Source organism: Rhinopithecus roxellana, chromosome 6 (assembly GCF_007565055.1).
Source record: "Rhinopithecus roxellana isolate Shanxi Qingling chromosome 6, ASM756505v1, whole genome shotgun sequence".
Lineage (NCBI taxonomy): Eukaryota > Metazoa > Chordata > Mammalia > Primates > Cercopithecidae > Rhinopithecus > Rhinopithecus roxellana.
In genome coordinates this window covers 43,108,668-43,131,628 of record NC_044554.1, presented here as the reverse complement: position 1 = coordinate 43,131,628, position 22,961 = coordinate 43,108,668, and the positions used below count along the sequence as shown (strand labels likewise).

General features: G+C 46.0%; 1 protein-coding gene across 2 annotated transcripts in view; it reads left to right on the top strand.

Moving 5' to 3' along the window:
• Positions 1-22,961, top strand: part of CALN1 (calneuron 1) — a 614,621-nt gene that overhangs the window by 275,612 nt on the left and 316,048 nt on the right. For both annotated transcript variants that reach the window (XM_030933416.1, XM_030933417.1), the window contains exon 3: positions 18,487-18,630. In XM_030933416.1, the coding sequence (XP_030789276.1) occupies positions 18,487-18,630 (144 nt within the window). The remainder of the gene's footprint in view (positions 1-18,486; positions 18,631-22,961) is intronic.

Genomic DNA, 22,961 nt, shown 5'->3' with positions numbered 1-22,961 from the left:
GTAGACTTATTTCGATAGAGAAACAGCGTGTTAAAACAAAATGAGAGAGTCGGCAATTTTAAGCAAGTAAATTGCTTCCTATTGATAATGGGATATTTATGCACCCTGCAGTGGAGAACAATTTCCTTCAGAGCCAGCCCTTTATCAATTATCAGGAAGGCCAAATGGACTGAGAAATAATGCGGCAGAGAACAAATGGGAGTGCTGGTGTGCAGGGATTTGATGAGCTACAGAGGGGAGCGGTTCCCTGGGCTTCCCCTGAGCTTCCCCGAGCCAGTCTCAGTCCTTTCCATGATTTACCCTCAAGTGGTCTCGCATTCTCTCTGGCTACCTTTTTACAGATAGTGACTCCAGGGCCTCTCGTATTTGCAAGAAAATTAGAAACAAGACATTGCTCGGTATTTAAGTGTGCCCTTGCACGTGACGATAGGAAGGACAAAGTTGATACGAGTTAAAATGGGAAAAAATCACATGACAGAAGAGGAATTCTTGTCTAGATTAGAACCAGTTCCTCCAACCCCCACCATTTGTCATTTTGTTCCACGCTTCAGTGCCATGAGTTAATTGACAGATGGCTTTAGGAGAACTTTTTGTTTCATGGGCTGAGCTACACAAGCAGAAAGTTTTCTGCTCACTTCTAGCAGGCAGCTAGAAGTCTTTGGACCCTGTTGTAGGCACCTGAGCTGTCTTGGTCTAAGACGCTACAAAATGGATGAATTAGGAGTGAGAAGTCAAGCGAATGTGTGACCGTCACTGTCCTCTCGTTCTGTCGGGGTCACTGCAACAGTGGTAAATAGCTGTGACCTCCAGCCCATTCCCCGGCTCTGAATTCCCCCTTGGCTATGCAGTATTCAGAGTTGAGCCCAATCTCTCTCCCCCATAGCAAAATCCCATTGCCGTGGTCAATATAGCTATTGCAGTGGTGCTGGTTAGAGGCTGCCTTATTGTGCTTTACAAGTATCATTGAACAATTATTTTCTTCAGCACCGCTTAGATGTCTTGTTGCTATTTATACCTTGGTCTCCTGGGACCTGGTCCTAGCACCTAGATTGCTGCCTGACATATAGTAGGTGCCTAAGAAATATTGGTTGAATTGAGTTGAATTGAATGATCCGAAGATAAACTTAGCTTTGTTTGTTTGTTTCTTAGAGACAGGGTCTTGCTCTGTCATCCAGCCTGGAGTGCAGTGGCATGATCACAGTTCACTGCAGCCCCAAACTTCTGGGTTCCAGTGATCCTCCCACCTCAGACTCCCCAGTAGCTTGGACTATAGGCATGTGCCACCGTGCACAACTAATATTTTAAATTTCTCATAGAAATGGGATCTGCCTATGTTGCCCTGGCTAACTCTCGAACTCCTGGCCTCAAGTCATCCTTGCACCTCGGCCTCCCAAAGCACTGGGATTACAGGTGTGAGCCACCTTGCCCAGCTAAATTTAGCTTCTTGAAAGGATTCCCAAGACCCTGGGGGCAGGGGAGGTGGTGCCATTCCTGAGGGAACTTCTCCCTTCTCTCCATTCACTCTTTCTCTTGTTTCTTTCTGGAACTTGGATTTTGTTCTTCTGGCCTGCATATCTATGCTAAATCCACAAAATGATTTTGTTTCCTCAGTTGCCGAGGAGTCTCTAATCTCGGGATATTAACATTTGTAGCTTAGGAACAGTCTGATCTAACGACAAATTAACTGTATTGATTATTACCATGTTGTTCATGGATACATTCCACTCGATTTGCCACTTGCAGACACATCCAATATTGCCAAATGATGCAGTTTCTACTGTCTGACTTCGGCAGGCAGTTGGCCTAATTTTCCCTGAGAAGATGCCTGTGGCCGTGTGACAAATGACTATTTTGTGGAGGGGGTGCCAGGCTTCTCACTTGACACTGTGGAGTTTGCTGGAAGGTGGGAAAAGGTCGATCTTTTTGTAGAACAAACTATTATATATTACATGTGATATAATATATATTATATATAATTTATAATTATTATGTAATTATATAATAGATATTATAATTATAATAAACATGTTATAATCAACCATGTTTACAATGATCAAAACATGTATTTATTATAATATGCTTATTTATAATCATTATGATAAAACCTTTATAATAATCAAAACATTTTTATTATAATAAACATTTGATGTGTATAATAATCAAACATGTTTCTGGGTAAATAGATAATTCTGTCTACCCAGAAATGTAATCCTAAGCAAATCAGAGGCCAACTATTCCAGAACACATGTGCACACACATGCAAATCATGTCATATGTCCTCTAAAGAGACAGTCACCTGGCTCAGAGTCCAGGAGGAAGCTGAGGGACTCATGTCTGTGTTGATTTTTGATTTTTGTATATTATGTATGACATAATTATATATCTATTATATATAATACATAATTGTACAATATATAATTTATATATCTACATTATATATAACAGATAATTATATAATATACAATTTATATATCTATATTGTATAGAATACATAATTATATAATATATAATTTATATATTTATACTATATAATACATAATTATGTAATGTATAATTTATATATCAAGTATATATAATATAGATAGATAATATATAATTATATAATATAGATATATTACAGATTATATAATTATAATATATAATTCATATATATTAATTGAATATAATATAGACATATAGATAATATATAATTGATAATTATATATAATATAGATAAATAATATATAATATATATATTATATTATATAAAGTATTCCACCCCCAAAACAGTCCTGGCTCTCGAGTTAGGACAGTAGCTTTCTCCCCACACAAACCTCTCCTTCTCCCTTTTCAGGGGAGCCCTTTTCGCCTCAGTGAGTCCTGGCCCCCTCACCTGATTCAGATGCTTGTGTGTCTTTCTTGGGGACCTCCTTACGGCCAGGCCCTGTGCTGCATGTGGGGTTCACTCACCATCCCACAATCACCCTGCAGGCCTTTTTGAGACATAATCTGAATTGGCTCCTTTTCCTTGAAGTGTAGGCTTGTAATCCTATGGATCTTGAACGTCAAGAACTAAAACCTAAGAGATAGCTGGATGAAAGGTGTATTTCCAAGGGGACTGTATTTCTGTGCCTGAAATTGATGGGAAGCAGAGTGTGGTGTAATTGATACTCCCTTTTTGAGGGCAACTTGGCAATGTGTATTAAGTGCCTGAAAAGTGTTCTTGCCCTTGGACCCAGTGATTCCATTCCCAGGAAGTCATCTTTAGGAAATGGCCATGAAAATACATGACAATTTGTGTACAAAGATTTCTATTGCAACATTATGTAAAATTGGAAATTATCTAAATTTCGCACAATAGGAGTTTGGTGAAATATAAATAATTTTTTTCTATATACATTTTGGGGACATTTTTCATTAAAAAATATGTATTGGACATAAAGATGGGAACAATAGACCCTGGGGACTACTAGGGGGGCAAGGGCTGAAAAATTACCTATTAGTCACTATGCTACCTGGGTGACAGCGCCATTCTTGCCCCAAACCTCAGCATCACACAATATACCCATGGAATGAACCTGCACATGTGCCCCTCTGAATCTAAAGTAAAAGTTGAAATTATTTTTTAAAAATTATGTGTAATCTGGAAAATGTAGCCTATCTCATATGATTTGGCTGTGTCCTCACCCGAATCTCTTCTTGAATTTTAGCTCCCACAATTCCCACGTGTCATGGGAGGGAGCCAGTGAGAAGTAATTGAATCATAGGGATGAGTCTTTCCCACACTGTTCTTGTGGTAGTGAACAAGTCTTACAAGATTTGATGGCTTTATAAAGGGGAGTTTCCCTACACAAGTTCTCTCTTGCCTGCCACCACCATGTAAGACATGCCTTTCCCCTTCCACCATGACTGTAAGGCCTCCCCAGCCATGTGGATCTGTGAGTCCATTAAACCTCTTTTCCTTTATAAATTACCCAGTTTCGGGTATGTCTTTATCAGCAGTGTGAAAACAGACTAATATAATATCCTATGTAGGGTTAGCTCTGTTTTATTTTCCTTTCTTTTAACATATAATGCAAGTGATATGGTTTGGTTTTGTCCTCACTCAAATCTCGTCTTGAATTCCCACATGTTATGGGAGGGACCCACTGGGAGGTTAATGAATCATGGGGTCAGGTCTTTTCTGTGCTGTTCTTGTGATAGTTAATATGTCTCATGAGATCTGATGGTTCTTAAATGGACAGTTTCCCTGCACAAGTCCTCGCTCTTCTCTTTTCTGCCACCACGTAAGACATGCTTTTCACCTTCTACCATGATTGCGAGGCTTCCCCAGCCATGTGGAATTGTAAGTCCATTAAACCTCTTTCTTTCGTAAACTGCTCAGTCTTGGGTATGTCTTTATCAGCAGTGTAAAAATGGACTAATACAGCGAGTTCATAACAGAGACTTTTAAAATACCGATGAGCAAAGAAAATAAACATCAGCTGTAATCGCACCGCACAGAAAATTCACTGTTAATTTTTTGATGTCCATTCTTGCAGTCTTCCAAAATATGTATCATTTTTATTTTATTAAAATAAGATCACAACATAGATACTGCTTGAAATCTGTCTTTTGATTTTTAAAACCCATTCTGAACAGTTTTTCAAGCTTTTTTGGAGGAGCAGTTGCCTTGTTGCAGTTGCAGCTCTTGATGACCTAGCAGTGGAGTCTGGAACCACTCCAGACAAATGGAACTGATGTGTTCCACCAATGTGAGATCCCTTCCTCCTGACTTCACTCGTCATCTGCCCAGAGGGGTCAGCCCTGAGAATTTTGTCATTTGTCATTTTGTATGGAGACCCTCCAGTGATTATCACTCTCATACATATTTAAATCTCATCCACTCATTTTCCTTTCGGCCCTGCCTGGAGCATTCAGTATCTCTGGCCGGGCTGGGCTTCCTTGTTTGTTTCTGTTCTAATTTACTTTGTTCTTTCACTGTTGGGGAATTTTCCATTAGTTTTAACCTACCTGGCATGCTAAAATCGACTCAGCTTAATCTGTCCAGGTGTAACGTTTGGGGACAGATTAACTTTATGCTCTAGTTCTTAAACCCTTAGAAATGCCCCTAGCTTTCTGACTATCTTGTGCCATTCTAGCTGAAGAAAGAAATTACTTTTCATGACCTGGGATTCTTTAGTTAGTCAGTAGAATTTCACCACCTCATAAAGTTACCAAAATGCTCGCTTTCAGAATGCTAGATAGGGAAGTAGCTAACTTAATTTTTCAATTAAAGATGTGATTTTGGCCATGAAAGAAATTATTATTTTTCATAACCTGAGATAGTCTTTGTTGGTATAATTTCACCACTTAATAAGTTACAAAAATGCCCTTCTTTCAGAATGACAGCTAGGGAAGGAGTCAGATTCACATTTTAATTAAAAAATGTGGTTTTGGCCATGAGGTAATGAGAAAGGCCAGGAGTGTGGCATGCGGGGACATCTGAGATGCACAGTAGGTTCATCCTATCAGTGCCCCACCAGCCCTGAGCACTGGACCTGTGCACGTTTTTCCCCAACACTGCCTCCTGCCTGTTCCCTGGGTCAACAGTGATTCTTCTTTTTCTTTTCTTTTTTTTTTTGAGACGGCGTGTTACACTGTTGCTGGAGTACAGTGTTGCAATCTCAGCTCACTGCAACCTCCGCCTCCTGGGTTCAAGCAATTCTCCTGCCTTAACCTCCTGAGTATCTGGGATTACTGGCGCCTGGCTAATTTTTGTATTTTCAGTAAAGATGGAGTTTTGCCATGTTGGCCGAGCTGGTCTTGAACTCCTGACCTCAAGTGATCTGCCCAGCTTGGCCTGCCAAAGTGCTGAGATTACAGGTGGGAGCCACCATGCCTGGCCAACAGTGACTCATTCTTAAGCAATGTAAACCAGAAATAAAATCCTAGGCCCCCAACCAACTGAACAGACCCCAGTTTGGGCCAAGGGGACCCCAGAGCACTCTGAAAAACTGAATTCTGGCCATGATGGGAAGGGAGGTCAGACACACCTTGTTATATCCCCTCCCTTTCAGAGTTTAGGCATAACTGACCCGCATTAAGATTAAAATGCAGATTGTAAGACTGACCAAACAGTGTCTTAAGGTAATAAAATACCAAATCCAGCCTGACGGGTATAGCATCACATGCTCTCTGAGGGCTGCCACCTATGAGACTTCATCTACTTAACAAAAACCTTGGCTTCCACAATCCCCTTATTTTAACTCGAGCATTCCTTTCTTCTGACTTCTTAGGTGTGGCATGATTATAGCTCACTTTAGCTTCAAACTCTTGGGTTCAAGCAATCCTCCCATCTCAGCCTCCTTAGTAGCTGGGACTACAGGTGTGCACCAATACTCCTGGTTTATTTGGTTTTTAATTTTTTGTAGAGATGGGGTCTCACTATGTTGCCCAGGTTAGTCTTGAATTCCTGGTCTCAAATGATCCTCCTGTCTTGGCCTCCCAAAGTGCTGGGATTACAGGCATGAGTCAGAAAAATAATAAACCTCTTGAAATATTTCACAGAGTTTGGCTCTTTTGGTCAACAACTGGGTGGTAGCTGGCCAAGGTGAATCTGGGCTGGAGAATTTACAGATTTACAGGAGTCCTGTTCAACGCTGGATTCTCATCTTACGGCACAGATGCAGTGACTAGTTCCAGATTAATACCTGCAGCTAACTTGGAGGTATGGCTGCCCACTAGTGCTAGCTGCGCCCTTTTGCGGGGTGCCACCCAGCAGAAGCCCAGAGCTCCAGCTCAGTCTCCTCCTGCTTCCCTACCCTGTTGTGCCCTTTTTGAAGGGCCTCTCTGCCATGCTTCCTCCAAGCGTCAGCCTCTCTCAGCCTCTAAGTCTCACCTCCTCCCTGTATATTTCCTCACAGATTTCGATTTCATCTTTCTCTCCTCCAACTCCTGTGCGTGTTTTTCCCTTAGGTAAAATTTAAGCCTTTTTTAAAAAACAAGGACAGGGTCTTGCTATGTTGTCCAGGCTAGTCTCATTTAAGTCCTTGAAACTGCCTAAAATGCTTTGTGAAATAAGATTCCATTTCAGCAAACAAAAGCAGGAAGTGTCTTCAGGACTGGGCTCGGCTCAGGTGTGCCTCTGCCATGTCTCACTTGAGCCTTCTTCTCAAGTCTGAGCCTGGAATAGAGGCATGTTCAAAGACTATTGAAACGGATGCAGTCATATCTCAAATAACAATCACCTAAGGAGTCGTAATCCCTTTTTAAAATGTGCCCAGAAAAATAAAAACCAGATTGTAGTCCATATACACAATGGACTGTTATTCAGCCATAGAAGAGAATGAGATCCTGTCATTTTTCAGCACCATGGATGGAACTGGAGGTCATTATGTTAAGTGAAATAAGTAAAGCACAGACAGAAAAATATTGCATATTCTCATTCATATATGGGAGCTATAAAAAGAGGATCTCATGAAAATAGAAAGTAGGTTGCTGGTTACCAGAGGTAAGGAAGGAGGGGAGAGAAGGTGGGGGATGGAAATAAAAAAGAATGTATATGGCCGGGCACGGTGGCTCACACCGGTAATCCCAGCAGTTTGGGAGGCTGAGGCGGGCAGATCACGAGGCCAGGAGTTTGAGACCAGCCTGGCCAACATGGTGAAACCCGGCTCTACTAAAAACACAAAAATTAGCCTGGTGCGGTGGCACACACCTGTAATCCCAGCTATTTGGGAGGCTGAGGCACGAGAATTGCTTGAAGCCAGGAGATGGAGGTTGGAGTGAGCCAAGATCGCGCCACTACATTCCAGCCTGTACGGCAGTCACTCTGTCTCAAAAAAAAAAAAAAAAAAAAAAAAAAAGAATGTATATGTATAATGTATTTATCATCAGTGAACTGAAAACAATGGTGAAGATGGTAAATTATATTTTTGACCTCAATTAAAAATATTAAAAAATAAATTAAAATAGATCTTTCCATGAAAAAGTAAAACAAAAACAAAAACAAAAAAAACCAAATCTGGTGGAGATGATGATGCTAAAAAAACAGTGAATTATACAAAGCAGCAGTGTATCTACCCCTCCATCTAAATGGCATTTTCTGTGTCCCATGTTATTATTATACACTGTATATTATATATGGTATATGTTATACACTGTACATTATTAATATATCCTATATAATTGTATATTATGTATAATATATACTATGCAGTATATAATGTAGGACATTATGGACGTTATACCATATATTTATATTATACTATATATATTATACTATACATATACTATATATATAGTATAATGTCCATATATAATGTAATGTCCAAAATGTCCCACATTACTAAAAATGGGAACACTTCTGAGCTCCTGTTGCATGCCCAGCCTCCTTTTTCTCTTGTCACTCAGGCTGGAGTGCAATGGAATGATCTTGGCTCACTACAACCCCTGCCTCCCAGGTTCAAGTGATTCTCCTGTCTCAGCCTCCCGAGTAGCTGGGATTATAGGCATGTGCCACTATGCGCAGCAAATTTTTGTATTTTTAGTAGAGACGGGGTTTTGCCATGTTGGCTAGGCTGGTCTCGAACTCCTGACCTCAGGTGATTTGCCTGCCTCAGCCTCCCAAAGTGCGGGGATTACAGGCATGAGCCGCCGTGCCTGGCTCCAACCTCGTTTTTCTAGCACACTTCCCTCCGCCTTCAGAGCTCTGTCCCTTTCACCTCTGTCTCCTAACTACTGAAGTCAATTGGTCGTATTTGCAGACTGATAGGTTATAATTAAATTAGAACTCATTCACACCAAAACCCTCCCTGGGATTAAACCAGCATTTTCTATGCAGTGATCATCATTCTATCCCTGTTCTCCATTCTTGTCATATTTTCAGCATCACCTGTCTCCAAACTCTTGTCAAATATTTGCAGCTGCTCACTAGAAGCAACCACCAGGGTATCTCTCAGACACCTGTCCTCAGTGTGGCCAAACCTCTTTTCCCTCCAAGACAGCCTGCAGTCCCTCCTGAATTGTTTGTTGTTAATGCTGTCACATAAACTACAGTGTTGTCTCTCCTCTCCTCTCATCTCCTCTCCTCTCCTCTCCTCTCCTCTCCTGTCCTTTCCTTTTCTATCCTTTCCTTCTCTTTTCTTGTCTTTACTTTACTTTTACTTTTATTTTACTTTCATTTTTACTTTTACTTTACTTCTTTCTTAGGTTTTACCGTGTTGGCCAAGCTGGTCTCAAACTCCTGACCTCAAGTGATCCACCCCCCTCAGCCTCCCAAAATGCTGGGATTACAGGTGTGAGCCACTGTGCCCGGCCCTCCAGCATTGTCTTTCAAATCATCCCTCTCCCAGACTCTGACATCTGAGCTCTCCCTGAGCACCATCCACTCTCTCTCTGAAAAGTCTCTCAAGCCCTTCTTTCCACAGTGTCCTCTGCCACCATGCTGGCTTAGCTCTGAGCTCATCATCTTCCCCTTAGACTCTGTGACAGCCTCTTATCTCTTGTCACTCCAGCAGTAGCCGCCCTGATGCCTGAGCTCTTGGTCTAAAAATCTCACCCTTAAAAACATATATTTTAAAACCACTGGGAGCCCCCTGTGGCCTACATGAAAGGGTCACACACTTTAAAAAGAAAAGTCCAGAGTATAAATATTTTAGTATTTGTGGGCCACACAGTTCCTATCACAATTATTCCATTCTGCCGGTGTAGCACAAAATCAGGAGATAATAGACAACCGGTGGAGACATATAGAAACAAATGAGCATGGTTGTGTTCCAATAAAACTTTATTTGTGAAAAAAGGTGGTGAGCTAGGCTTGGCTACAGGCCATCCTTTGCCAACCCCTAGCCTGCAGGGTGGAGCCCAGATGGCTCTGAAGGCCTGTTGCAATACTGCCTGTCTTAGTCTGTTTTGCATTGCTATAAAGGAATACCTGAAGCAAGATACTTTATATAGAAAAGAGGCTTATTTGGCTCATAGTTTTGCAGACTGTATAAGAAGCATGGCACCAGCAATTGCTTGACTGCTGGTGAGGACCTCTGGATGCTTCCACCCATGAGAAAGGCAACGGGAGCCAGTGTGTACAAAGATCCCGTAGGAAGAGAGGAAGCAAGAGAGAGAGAGGGAGGTGCCAGGTTCTTTCCTTTTAACCAACTCTTGCAGGAACTAATTGAGGACTCATGCAACCCCTCCCGCTCCTCCCAGAGAGAGTATTGATCTATTCATGAAGGATCTGCCCCCATGGCTCACAGGCCTCCCATTAGGCTCCACTTCCAACAGTGGAGATCAAATTTCAACATTGGAAACATCCGAAGTATAGCATCGCCCTAGTGCAATTCTCCACTCTGATTTCTCAGTGTTTCTCATTTCTCCACCCACCAGGCAGCCAGAATTGTAGACATGCTCGTGTCTTGCCACATTTTCCCACCCCTGCCTGTTTGCCCTTCTCTGGATAGACTTGAGATTTAAAAGATTCAAGCATAACCCCAACAACCCTTCCTCAGAGTTGTCCCTTCAACATATCGACTTCCGTGGGATTTTGTGTAGACCTGGATTATAGCACTTGTCATTCTTGCTTATGAACATCTGGTCACCTCTCTGTCTCTTCAACTGTAATACAGATTTCTTGCAGTCTGGAAAGTTTCTTTTGCTACTTATCTATCCTAGCACAGCAACTGACATATAACTAAATAGCAACTCTTTGCAGAATGAATGGCTTATTAATCATCTGTAATTATTCATTTTTTGCCTTTCTTCGAGAAGGTGAAAACCCTTCTAAATCTCTTTGTCATAGGCTCAGTCCCTGCCCAATATATTTCTTTGCATAAATAACTCTAGTTTTGTATCTTACATTTTCTGGTGCATTTCCATTGCTTTTAAATAATTGTCTTGCCTAGCCTTACTGAACCCCATCTTTCTCCAGTCTTGCAATGTCTCAATGCCATGTATCCTCACAAAGCATCTTCTTTGTTAGTAGAGCCATCACTTTATGCAATGAAGACCCACATTCTTCCTGAAGATATATTTCTGTGGAGAATAAGTAGATTTTGCATCATGCACATACTGAGATAGGAAAAATTGTTGTCTTCATTACCAGTGTGAGGTGGCAAATTAGTACTGTAAATTTCACCTGATTCTTCAAAGCCAAACATCAGCCAACTAATATTGATGCTGGCTGCTGTCTGGACTTTATCTGTTGCCTGAGAAATGAGTCTGCGCCCCGTGGTAGATGTGCTTTTGCCGTTGTTCCTGCCTGGAATGGGCTGTGTCATTAGAAAGCATCGTGGAGCTGAGGCCTGATTCTCAGAGGGCGCTAGGTCTCAATGCAGACTTTTTTTTTTTTTTTTTAAGAAAAAAGAGGCCGGGCACGGTGGCTCAAGCCTGTAATCCCAGCACTTTGGGAGGCCGAGACGGGCGGATCACGAGGTCAGGAGATCGAGACCATCCTGGCTAACACGGTGAAACCCCGTCTCTACTAAAAAATACAAAAAAAAACTAGCCGGGCGAGGTGGCGGGCGCCTGTAGTCCCAGCTACTCGGGAGGCTGAGGCGGGAGAATGGCGTAAACCTGGGAGGCGGAGCTTGCAGTGAGCTGAGATCTGGCCACTGCACTCCAGCCTAGGCCACAGAGCGAAACTCTGTCTCAAAAAAAAAAAAAAAAAAAGAAAAAAGAGAGCCTGGCACAGTGGCTCGTGCCTGTTATCCAAGCACTTTGGGAGGCTGAGGCAGGTGGATCACCTGAGGTCAGGAGTTCGAGACCAGCCTGCCTGACATAGTGAAACCCCATCTCTACTAAAACTACAGAAATTAGCCATCATGGTGGTGAGTGTCTGTAATCCCAGCTACTCATGAGGCTGAGGCAGGAAAATCGCTTGAACCAGGGAGGCAGAGGTTGCAGTAAGCCGAGCTCATGCCACTGCACTCCAGCCTGTATGACACAGCGAGATCCCATCTCCAACAAAAAAAGAAAGAAAGAAAGAAAGAAAGAAAAAAGAGTTACCAGCTCATGCCTGTAATCCCAGCACTTTGAGAGGCTGAGGCAGAAGGATTGCTTGAGGCTGGGAGTTCAAGACCAGCCTGGGCAACACAGTGAGACCCTGACTCTACAAAAAAATTAAAAATAAAAAATTAGTCAAGCATAGTGGTGTGTACTCAAGAGGCCAAGGCAGGAGGATCCCTTGAGCCCAGGAGCTCAAGGCTGCAGTGAGCTATCATGGCACCCCTGCACTTCAGCCTGGGCAACAGAGCAAGACTGTCTCAGAAAAAAAAGAAAAAAGAAAAAGTTACTAGCATAATGAGAAGTAAATCTCTTGGGCTGAATAACAGGATTATTTTTTTCCAAGTCCTTGCTTGGCTCAAGATTCTCTGCTTTCCTTTAGGGAGGAGGGGCTCAGATCCCCGTGGGAACGCCGACTTTGATTCTGGGCGACTCCATATGCGTGTGGAGACTGGAGTCCTTCTTTCAGATGATGCGTCTTGCCACGTGTCCTTTCATACAGCACACAATGACAGTTGGATGGGTTCCTGTCACCATTGCAGACAGCACTTCTGTGGCCCACAAAGACGTCTTGGAGGTGGTTAAAATTGGCATACTACTGTCTAACGTGCACATGTTGCATGAGATGGAGGAGTAAAATTTAATTAAAGACCAAAGATACAGCATGCTCACGTAGCCCTGAGGCACCAGAGACTTTGGCCCAAAGAAAAGGAGTACGTTTCAGTGAAAAGCACACAACATTACTGGCTGTTCTTGAAAACTTGATCTGTGGTCCCCAGTTCCCAAGGATGGGAAAGTGGCCAAAGCCCACTCAATGCTGGGAGCCGTCCTCCTAGAGCCAGAGGGATCCTGCCTGTTCCAATGTGTCCGCGGGTTTTATGGGCATATTTTTCACACCCTGTTCTGCTATTAAAAATAAAATGAGGCACACATCACATGTCTCTCCCAGACTGCAAGACCCATTTCCTTCTAATAAGCCTCTGGTTCGCCTGGGCTTTCCTTACCCTAGAAACATTAAATCTCCAGAGGTGCCTATTATGGATTTCTAGTTTTGTATTTTTTTTTCTCTTTCTGCTATTTTGAAAAAAAAAAAAAAAAAGTTAATGAGGTTTGTCTGCTTCTGCAGACAGACAGACAGACACACACATGTACACAGACACACACACGAATTCTCTACCTGGGAGCCAGGAGCTCCCTATGCAAATAGAGAATAAAGAAGGACAGATTAGTTTTACTTACCTGCATGCCACAGAAAATAGAAGCCTGAGCTGATATGTGGCCTGCCCTGTCCTGGGCTTGGTTGGAAGAGGCCAGCCTTGCTCCAGACTACAGAGTAAGCCATAGGCATTCAAGGCTTCAAAGGAGCAGGTCCCTTTAGCTGAGGGAAGTTCTGGAGTGACCTCCATCTATAGTGTGACTTGCTAAATCCAGTAGCCCCAAAGGTGGGGCAACCCAGAGGTCCAAAGGCTCAGCTGTCCAGGTCCTCATTTCCAGGCCATGCTCTCAAACACCACCAGCTAGGGCCTGGTGGGGTGTTGTCCAGTGTAAGGATGTAGGTTGATGTTCACCCGTAAAGTCTAGGGCATACAGGGAGACTGCAGGAGCAAGGCCTGCCAATGAAAGAAACCCACCTTGTCCAGCCATATCAGCAGCCCAGAGAGTTCAGGACTGAGTCAGAAGGAAAGGGAAGGGGAGATGCCTTGGGAAGGAGCGGTCCAGGGAACTAAGAGCAAGGCTTAGCTTACAACTGGCTATCTAGTGACTGTAGCCGCAGACCTTGTCATCCTCTGACATTTCCTACTGTTGTCTCGTATGTCCTGGCTCCCATGTAAAACCCTGCTATAGAGGCTGGAAGGAGATTGGACCTAGCCTAATTTTTCTGATGGGGAAATTGAGGCTGAGGGCTGAGCTTGAAGGGCAGAGCTGGTGCTGGCTGCCTCATGGGCTGACTCTCACTTTGGGAGGCCTGGTCTCTGCATCCTCCCATCCTTGGCAATTGAGGATCCGAGCTCAGGCCACATGAAGCTATGTCCTCCACCCCAGTGTCCTTGAGCACAGTGCGCCGTGACCTCAAACTGAGCAGTGGCTCCAAGCTCCTTCCAGACCTGTCGGGACTTGGTAGGAAAACATATGGCTGTTCTAGGTCACCTTGAGCATATTTCATTGATGAGAAAAGCTCAAAATGCAGACAAATGCCTTGATTCAGAATTTGGGTTGGACTAAAATTTGTTTCTATACCATTGATGGAAAGAAAGGGGAGGAGGTGTTGAATAGCAGATTAATAGGGTATGTAAGAGAACACAGGCTTCCTGTTCTTCACTTAAACACTTTAACGATGTCCACAGATTCATAGAAAGAAGGGCTGGAGGACCAGGGGGATCCTTGCAGCCAGCACAGCTCATTTTACGCATGAACAAACTGAGGCCTCCAGGGTTTGGCCGCAGACCTAATTAGCTAATACGCCTGGCTGGGAGCCTAGGGTCCTGGTGCACAGGCTGGTCTCCTCTCTGCTGGAGCCCACAGTTCATCACAGAAAGAATTCAGCTGCTGCATTAGTATTGATAATGAATTTACTACTAATATATGATTCTTATCCATTCAGACTCATCATCCTTTGAACAGCTATCTGTCTAGCGCCTCCTACAGTGTGGGCAGGGAATGCATTAAGATGAAAGAAGGGTAGGAGGTGCTTACCGCTCAGAAAAGAAGCCAATCATAGTATTTCTAGATGGGGTATGCTGGATGTCACAAGAAAGGAATGAATGACCTGCTGTGAACAGTCAGCAGAAAGGGAGATAACTTGGCTGTGGTGAGCAAAGACAGTTTTGTGGAATCCATGACCCCTGCTTTGGTGTTTTGCAGTGAGCAAGTCCATGAAAACTTACTCCCAAAGTCCGAGGAAGCTGAGAGGCTGAAGAAAGAGGCTGGCATGTCTAGCTTTTCAGAAATAAACATTTAATAGGGACTTACGCTATGCCTGTGTCTTGCGGGTTGGTGAGAAAAGATGGTAGATCCCCCTGGCCTATCACCTACCAGACCCAGGACTTACATACCACAGGGAAGGAATGTGTAGGACAATTGTAGGGAGAGGCAGGAGTCTGCCTAAGGGCAGGATGTGTGGTAAGTACACGGTCTTACACAAGGAACAGTAGATAAGATAGAAAAGGCATTCCCAGAATTAGAGTTTGTCAGAAGTCAACAGGGCAGATTAGCATCCAAGATGGAGTCACTTTAGCATCCACACTTGACCTTGAAGGATGGATATAATTTTGGGCAAGGAAAGAAAAAGGGAAGATGTTTCAGGCAAAACACTGGAAGCCATAGTGTAGCAATCTGAAAAGCAGTCTCCAAAGATATCAAATCCTAATCTCTGAGATTTATAAATGTTACCTTACAGAAAAGTCTTTGAAGATGTGATGAAGTTAAGAATCTTGAGATGGGGAGATTATCTTGGATTATCTGAGTGGTCCCTAAAAGCAAACACAAGTGTCCTTATAAGAGCAGGGCAGAGGGAGATTTACAGACAGAAGAGGAGAAGGTGGAGGTTGGAGTGATGGGGCTGCAAGCCAAGGAATGCTGGAGCCTCTGGCAGCTGGAAGAGACAAATAGATTTTCCCTTAGAGCCTTCACGGGGAGCACAGCTCTGCTAACATCAGGATTCTGATCCAATGATGCTGATTTTGGAATTCTGGCCTCCAGACTGTGAAAGAATAGATTTCTGTTGTCTTAAGTCACCAAGTTTGTGGTAATGACCATGCCAGGGCATGGCGGGATATTCAGTGAGGCAGTAAGTAAGTGAGTCAGAGTCAAGGGGCTTGTATGCATTTGAAGAGTGATAGAAAGTTTCTGCATGCATCTTACCATCCTGAGTGGAGTTGGGCTGAGTGGGAGAACCCCAATGCCTGGTGGATCATTTTTATTTCTCCGTATTTATTAATACTGTGCTTCTCACTTGATAGAAAGTCAATACTAGTTGCCTGGCATGGTGAATAATGACAGCTGACATATCTGGGCTTGCACTTCGTTTATTGATGAAAAGTCAAAGCTGCTCTAGGTCTGGTGTGCTCAGAAACAATTAATAAACCTTTCATCTTCATATTGTGACCTCCAATTCCTTGTGTTATACATCCAATCCAGGACTGACAGCTGCAGTGGCTCTGGAGAAGGGGACTTTGGGTGGAATTTAGAGCAACTCTGGTTTAGGGGAAGAGGAGGGGAGATTGTCTGCCAGGTGAAACAGCCCTTACTGACAGCAGAGTCGAGTTCTCTGCTAGCCCAGGGACAAAGTGATTAAAGGTGTCTTTTGAGTTTTCATGATGCTCTTATTGATCTGAGGTTGTTTATAGCTACAAAACACCTGTAAATTAGGAGAATGAGATACAAACAGCAGGGTACTTAACCCTTCTCCTCCTATGAGGCTGAAAGAGCTTTCTGCACAGCTCCTACAGCTGCAGGGATCTGAAATATGCCTGCAGAGGGGAACTGCATTCTCCTTTCCTCCTGAGGACTGCAGTTAAGAGGCAGCTTTCTCCTCACAGCTGAAACCAAATCCTCATCTTTGCTCAGAAAGTGTCCTTGGTTAACATGATTCTCTGCTGGGACCACCATCTAATTGTGTGCCTCCTACAGAGTTGGAGGATAGGATGCTCAGGTCCAGCTGTCTCCTTTCTTCCTCCCTCGTCTCCTCCCCCCTCTCCCCTCCCCTCCCCTCTCCCCTCCCCTCCGCTCTCCCCTCCCCTCCCCTCCCCTCCCCCTCCCCTCCCCTCCCCTCCCCTCTCCCCTCCCCTCCCCTCCTCTCTCCCCTCCCCTCCCCTCCTCTCTCCCCTCCCCTCCCCTCTCCCCTCCCCCCCCTCCCCTCCCCTCCCCTCCCCCTCCCCCCCTCCCCTCCCCCTCCTCCCCTCCCCTCCCCCCCCTCCCCTCCCCTCCCCGTCTCCCCTCACCCCCCTCTCCTCCACTCCCCTCCCCTCTCCCCTCCCCTCCCTCCCCCCTCCCCCCCCTCCCCTCCCCTCCCTCTCCCCCTCCCCTCCCCCTCTCCCCCCCCCCCCTCCCCTCCCCCCCCCTCCCCCCCCCCCCCTCCCCCCCCTCCCCCTCCCCCCTCCCCTCCCCTCCCCTCCCCTCCACCTCCCCTCTCCCCTCACCTCCCCTCCCGTCTCCCCTCCCCTCTCCCCCTCCCCCCCCCCCCCCTCCCCTCCCTCCCCCCCCTCCCTCCCATCCCCTCCCCCCTCCCCTCCCCTCTCCTCCTCCCCCTCTCCCCTCACCTCCCCTCTCCCCCCCTCCCCCTCCCCCTCCCCCCTCCCCTCCCCTCTTCCCTCCCCTCCCCTCCCCTCCCCCCTCCCCTCCCCTCTCCTCCCCTCCCCCTCCTCCCCTCCCCTCCCTCGCCCCCCCTCCCCTCCCCCCCTCCCCTCCCTCTCCTTCTCCCCTCTCCTCCTCCTCCCCTCCCCCTCCCCTCCCCTCCCCTCTCCCTCTCTCTCTCCTCCCCTCCCCTCTCCCTCCCCTCCCCTCCCCTCTCTCCTCCCCTCTCTCCCCTCCCCTCCCCCCCTCCCCTCCCCTCCCCTCCCCCTCTCCTCCCCTCCCCTCCCCGGTCCCCCCCCCTCCCCTCCCTCGCTCTCCCCTCCCCCTCCCCTCCCCTCTCCTCCCTCCCCTCTCCCTTCTCCTCCCCCCCCCCTCCCCCCTCCCCTCCCCCTCCCCTCTCCCTCTCCTCCCCTCCACCCTCCTCCCCCCTCCCTCCCCTCTCCCCTGCCCTCCTCTCCCCTCTCCCTTCTCCTCCTTCCCCCTCGCTCCCCTCCCCTCCCCCTCCTTCTCCTCCCTCCCCCTCTCCCCTCCCCTCCTTTCCCCCTCCCCTCCCCCCTTCCCTCCCCCTCCCTCCTCCCCTCCCCCTTGCCCCCTCCCTCCCTCCTTCCCTCCCTTCCCTACTTCCTTCCTTTTCCTTTTCATTTTTTCTTTCCTTCTTTCTTTCTTTCTTCTTTCTTTCTTTTTCTTTTCTTTCTTCCTTCCTCCTTTCTTTTTCTTTTTCCTTCTTTTGTCTTTCTGACTGCCTTCCTTCCGTCCTTCCTCCCTCCCTTTCTTTTTCTTTCTTCTTTCCTTTTTCCTTCCTTCCTTCCTCCTTACTTCCCTCCTTCCTCCCTCCCTTGCTTTCTTCCTTCCTTTCTCCCTCCCTCCTTCCCTTTTCCCCCTCCCTCCCTTCCTTTCTTCTTCCTTTCTCTTTTTTCCTCCCTCCATTCCTCTCTTTCACTCTCTTCCACCTTCCTCTTTTTCTCTCTCCCTTTCTCCCTTTCCTTTTCTTTCTCTTCTTTCTCATTTTCTTTTCTCCTCTCCTCCCTTCCGTTTCCTTTTTTCTCTTTCCTTTTTCTTTTCTTTGTTTCTTTTCTTATGTTCTTCTTCTGTCTTCCCTTTTATCTGATTAAAGAGTTTTAACAAATCACTGTTTGTAAAAATCAGTTAGGAGTTCTTGGTAGACAATCACCAATGACTGCAGTGCAATAAAGCCAACCATGTGACCACTGGACTTTCTTTGCTTTTCCATTGTAGAAATCCGAGAGGCCTTTCGGGTTCTGGACCGGGATGGGAACGGCTTCATCTCCAAGCAGGAGCTGGGCATGGCCATGCGCTCTTTGGGGTACATGCCAAGCGAGGTGGAGCTGGCCATCATCATGCAGCGCTTGGACATGGACGGTAAGACCCGTACAAGCAGCTTCTCCCCTGAGACGTGCCCCGGTCTCATCAGTGAGACGTCGGATTTATGCAGGGCCTTGCACTTTTAAGTCCAAAGACTTGGTTTACATTTGAGAAACAGAAACTTGGACTAGAACAGGCTTTTTCAGTAACTTTCCATAGAGTTCTAGGGCCCTGTAGAGATGGTTTCACGGCCACTATAGGATGGGGCGAGGAAAGAAGCCTGGCTGGTGGAGCAGTTATGGCACCTTTTTATTACCCTTCTCCTCCTTCTCCTCCCTCCCTCCTCCCCATCCTTCTCCCCCCATTCCTCCTCCCTCCTCCCCTTCCTCCTCCTCCTCCTTCTTCCTCTTCTTCTTCTTCTCCCTCCCCCCTTCCTCCTCCTCCTCTTCTAAATAACAGCTTTATTGAGATAGAATTCACACACTCTAATATTCACACATTTAAAGTGCACAATTCAGGGGTGCTTAGTGGATGCACAGGGTTTTTTTTGTTTGTGTCCTCTTTCTTTATCGGATGCTTTGTAGCTGTCACACAGATCTAAAAGTTACATTGTTGAGTAATTATTTAAAAACTGGTCTTGGTCCAGAGCTCCGAGCTAGAAGCAGAAAGGAATGGGGATGGCGGGATCTTCCTCCAACATCACCAAAACCCCTCAAACAAGAATCCTAAGCTCCTGCGTGGGCTAGAGCCTGGCCTTGGGCTCTTGGGCTAATCCTCAGTGTCTCTGGCTGCATCACAGGCAGGAAAAGTTCACCAGCAAGGGGCTGCAGGGAACAGCCAGTTAAGTCCAGATATGGACAAATGTAACTGGAAGGAGGACATGAAACAGACAGGTAACTGTACCGCCGTAGTTAGGAGTGCAGCTAAGGCAGGTGGAGGGGCAGGGGAGGGGCCGTGGGAGCAGTGCTGCCACACTGCGGGAGTGTAGCCCCAGTGTAGCCAGAGGAGAGTCACAGATTTGTAAAACCAATGCCACAACGGATTTTAGTTGGAAGCCATTATCCTCCGCAAACTAACACAGGTACAGAAAGCCAAGCACCAATGTTCTCACCTTTTTTCTTTTTTCATGACAAGTCTATTTTAACATTTTATCTTATTTTAATTTAATTTTTATTTTTAATTGTATTTTATTTATTTATTTGTTTTTGAGATGGAGTCTCGCTCTGTCGCCCAGGCTGGAGTGCAGTAACACAATCTCGACTCACTGCAACCTCCACCTCCCGGGTTCAAGCGATTCTCCTGCCTCAGCCTCCAGAGTAGCTGGGACTACAGGCGCCCGCCACCACAACTGACTAATTTTTGTGTTTTTAGTAGAGATGGAGTTTCACCATGTTGGCCTTATGGTCTTGGTCTCCTGATCTCACCTTGGCCTCCCAAAGTGCTGGGATTACAGGTGTGAGCCAGCGTGCCTGGCCTAAATTGTATATTATTTTAGGTTCCAAGATACCTGTGCTTTTTCTCACTTATAAGTGGGAGTTGAATGATGAGAACATAGTGGGGAACAACACACACTGGGGCCTGCTGGGGGTGGGAAGGGAGAGCATCAGGAAGAATAGCTAATGGGTGCTGGGCTTAATACCAAGGTGATGGGTTGATCTGTGCAGCAAACCACCACGGCACGTGTTTACCTAGGTAACAAACCTGCACATCCTGCACACAGACCCCGGAACTTAAAATAAAAGTTGAAGGAAAATAAAATAACACCTTCATCACTCCAAAAAGGATTCTCACATCTCTTAGCCATCACTTCCCAATCCCACTGTCCCCACAAGCCCTAGGCAACCACTTCTCTATGTTGTCTGAGAGACTGATCAATAGGAAGCAGCTGTTGGTCTCCAGACGGAGGTCCTAACCCGAGACCAGAGGGCTCACGTGTTGTGCGTCCTTCTGGTGAGCTGGGGATTCTCATGTACCAGCTTCGACTTGAGGTGTTCCCTGTTGGCCAGGGTGTCTCCAGGCCAGTCAGTGTCTCTGCTTCCCACAGACCCGCATTTCCTGTGCAACCTGGAAAACAAATCCTAGACTTAATCCTGAGCCAGTCACTGTCCCCATTCCTGCCGAGCAGACTGATGGAAGGGGCTTCTGGGAAGAAAACTGCATTATCTTCCTTCCCTACCCCACACACCCATGTCTGCAGACTGCCTCCTTGCCTCTAAGTTCTTTGGGATGGTCTATCCCAAGGACACCATAACCCGCAGGCTTTGGAGCCTTCTGAGCTGGAGCTACTGTATCATTCCCATTGTCACTTCCTTCTGTCTGGACGTTCCCATTGTCCAGATCTGTTCAGAGGCTTCGCTCTTAGCCTCCTTTTTTTTTTTTTTTTTTTTTTTCTTTTTTACCCAACTTCCATCTTCTCCAAAGCTTCAGAGAAATGCCCTGCAGCTTATTCTCTGATGACTGTGGCAGTCCCCTATCTAGTCCACACCCTTGTTAGCAGAATCCTGTTTTTGGATTGAAGAATCTTGGGACCAGTAGCAAAAGCACCCTGTTTTCTACCCAACTCTCTGCCCCATTTGGCTCAATAATCCCAAGTTGGTTAACATCTCCAAGTAGCTACTGAAGACATGAAGTGTTTCAGTTAAGGCTTTCAAAGTAGCCCCATAAGTAGAGCCGTAAGATCTGGTCCTCGCCACCTGTGTCTACACCCTGAGCCCCTTGTCTTAATTCAGTAAGCAAGTACTACACCCCTTCATACACCATGACTGCTCCACCCAACCACCTAGACACTCTCTGCTGTGCCTCACACCTGGCCAGGACCTCACTTATTGAATGAGTCCAAAGTCAGAACCGACTGGCTTCATACCACCCTCAAACTCATTGATGGCATCTGCCAGGGCATCCATGGTCTCAATATCCAGGTGATTGGCAGGCTCATCCAGGAGGAGCATGTAGGGGTTCTGCCAGGTCAGCCAGGCCAGGCTAGATGCACAGATTTGTGCAACACATGCCACAGTCGATTTTAGAACATTTTCATTGCTCCAAAAAGAAACCTTGCATCTCACTTTTTTTTTTTTTTGACGGAGTCTCGCTCTGTCACCAGGCTGGAGTGCAGTGGCGCCATCTCTGCTCACTGCAAGCTGCGCCTCCCGGGTTTAAGCGGTTCTCCTGCCTCAGCCTCCCGGGTAGCTGGGACTACAGGCGCCCGCCACCACACCCAGCTAATTTTTGTATTTTTAGTAGAGACGGGGGTTTCACCGTGGTGGCCAGGATGGTCTCAATCTCTTGACTTTGTGATCCACCCGCCTTGGCCTCCCAAAGTGCTGGAATTACAGGTGTGAGCCACTGCATCCGGACAAAACCTTGCGCCTCTTAGCCGTCACCTCTCAATCCCCGTATTTCCCCAAGCCCTACACAAGCACTTCTCTACTTTCTGTCTCTGTGGTTGCTTCTGCTGGACATTTTCTATAAATGGAATCATATAATTTGCCTTCCTTTGTGAGTAGCTTCTCACAATTACTATAGTGTTTCCAAGGTTTACCTGTGTGGTAGCATTTATCATGACTTCATTTCTTTTGATGGCCATATTCCTATTCCACTGTATGGACATAACAGCTTGTTTTATGTCTGTTTTCTATTTACTGAGTTTCCGCATACAACCTCGCTGGAAAAAATACAACCTTGTAGTGTTTCTTTAATTTGTGACAGAGTCTCACTCTGTCTTACGCCCAGGCTGGAATTCAGTGGCATGATCTTGGCTCACTGCAACCTCCATCTCCCAGATTGAAGCGATTCTCCTGCCTCAGCCTCCTGAGTAGCTGGGGTTGTAGACGTGCGCCGCCACGCCTGGATAATTTTTGTATTTTATTAGAGATGGGGTTTCACCATGTTGGCCAGGCTGGTCTCGAATTCCTGAGCTCAAGTGATCCACCCGCCTCAGCCTCCCAAAGTGCTGGGATTACAGGTGTGAGCCATCGCGCCCAGCCCTCATAATGTTTAAAAAGCTTTGAAAAATGGGCTGGGCACAGTGGCTCACACCTGTATCCTAGCACTTTGGAAGGCCGAGGCAGGCAGATCACCTGAGGTCGGGAGTTCAAGACCAGCGTGATCAACATAGAGAAACCTTGTCTCTAACAAAAATACAAAATTAGCTGGGCATGGTGGCACATGTCTGTAATCCCGGCTACTCAGGAGGCTGAGGCAGGAGAATCCCTTGAACCCAGGAGGCAGAGGTTGTGGTGAGCCGAGATTGTGCCATTGTACTCCAGCCTGGGTGACAGAGCAAAACTCCATCTCAAAAATAAAGTAAAATAAAATAAAATAAGCTTTGAAAAATGACTGGATTTGATAATCTTTAAGGTTCTTCCCTACTCTAGAACCCTGAGTTTTAT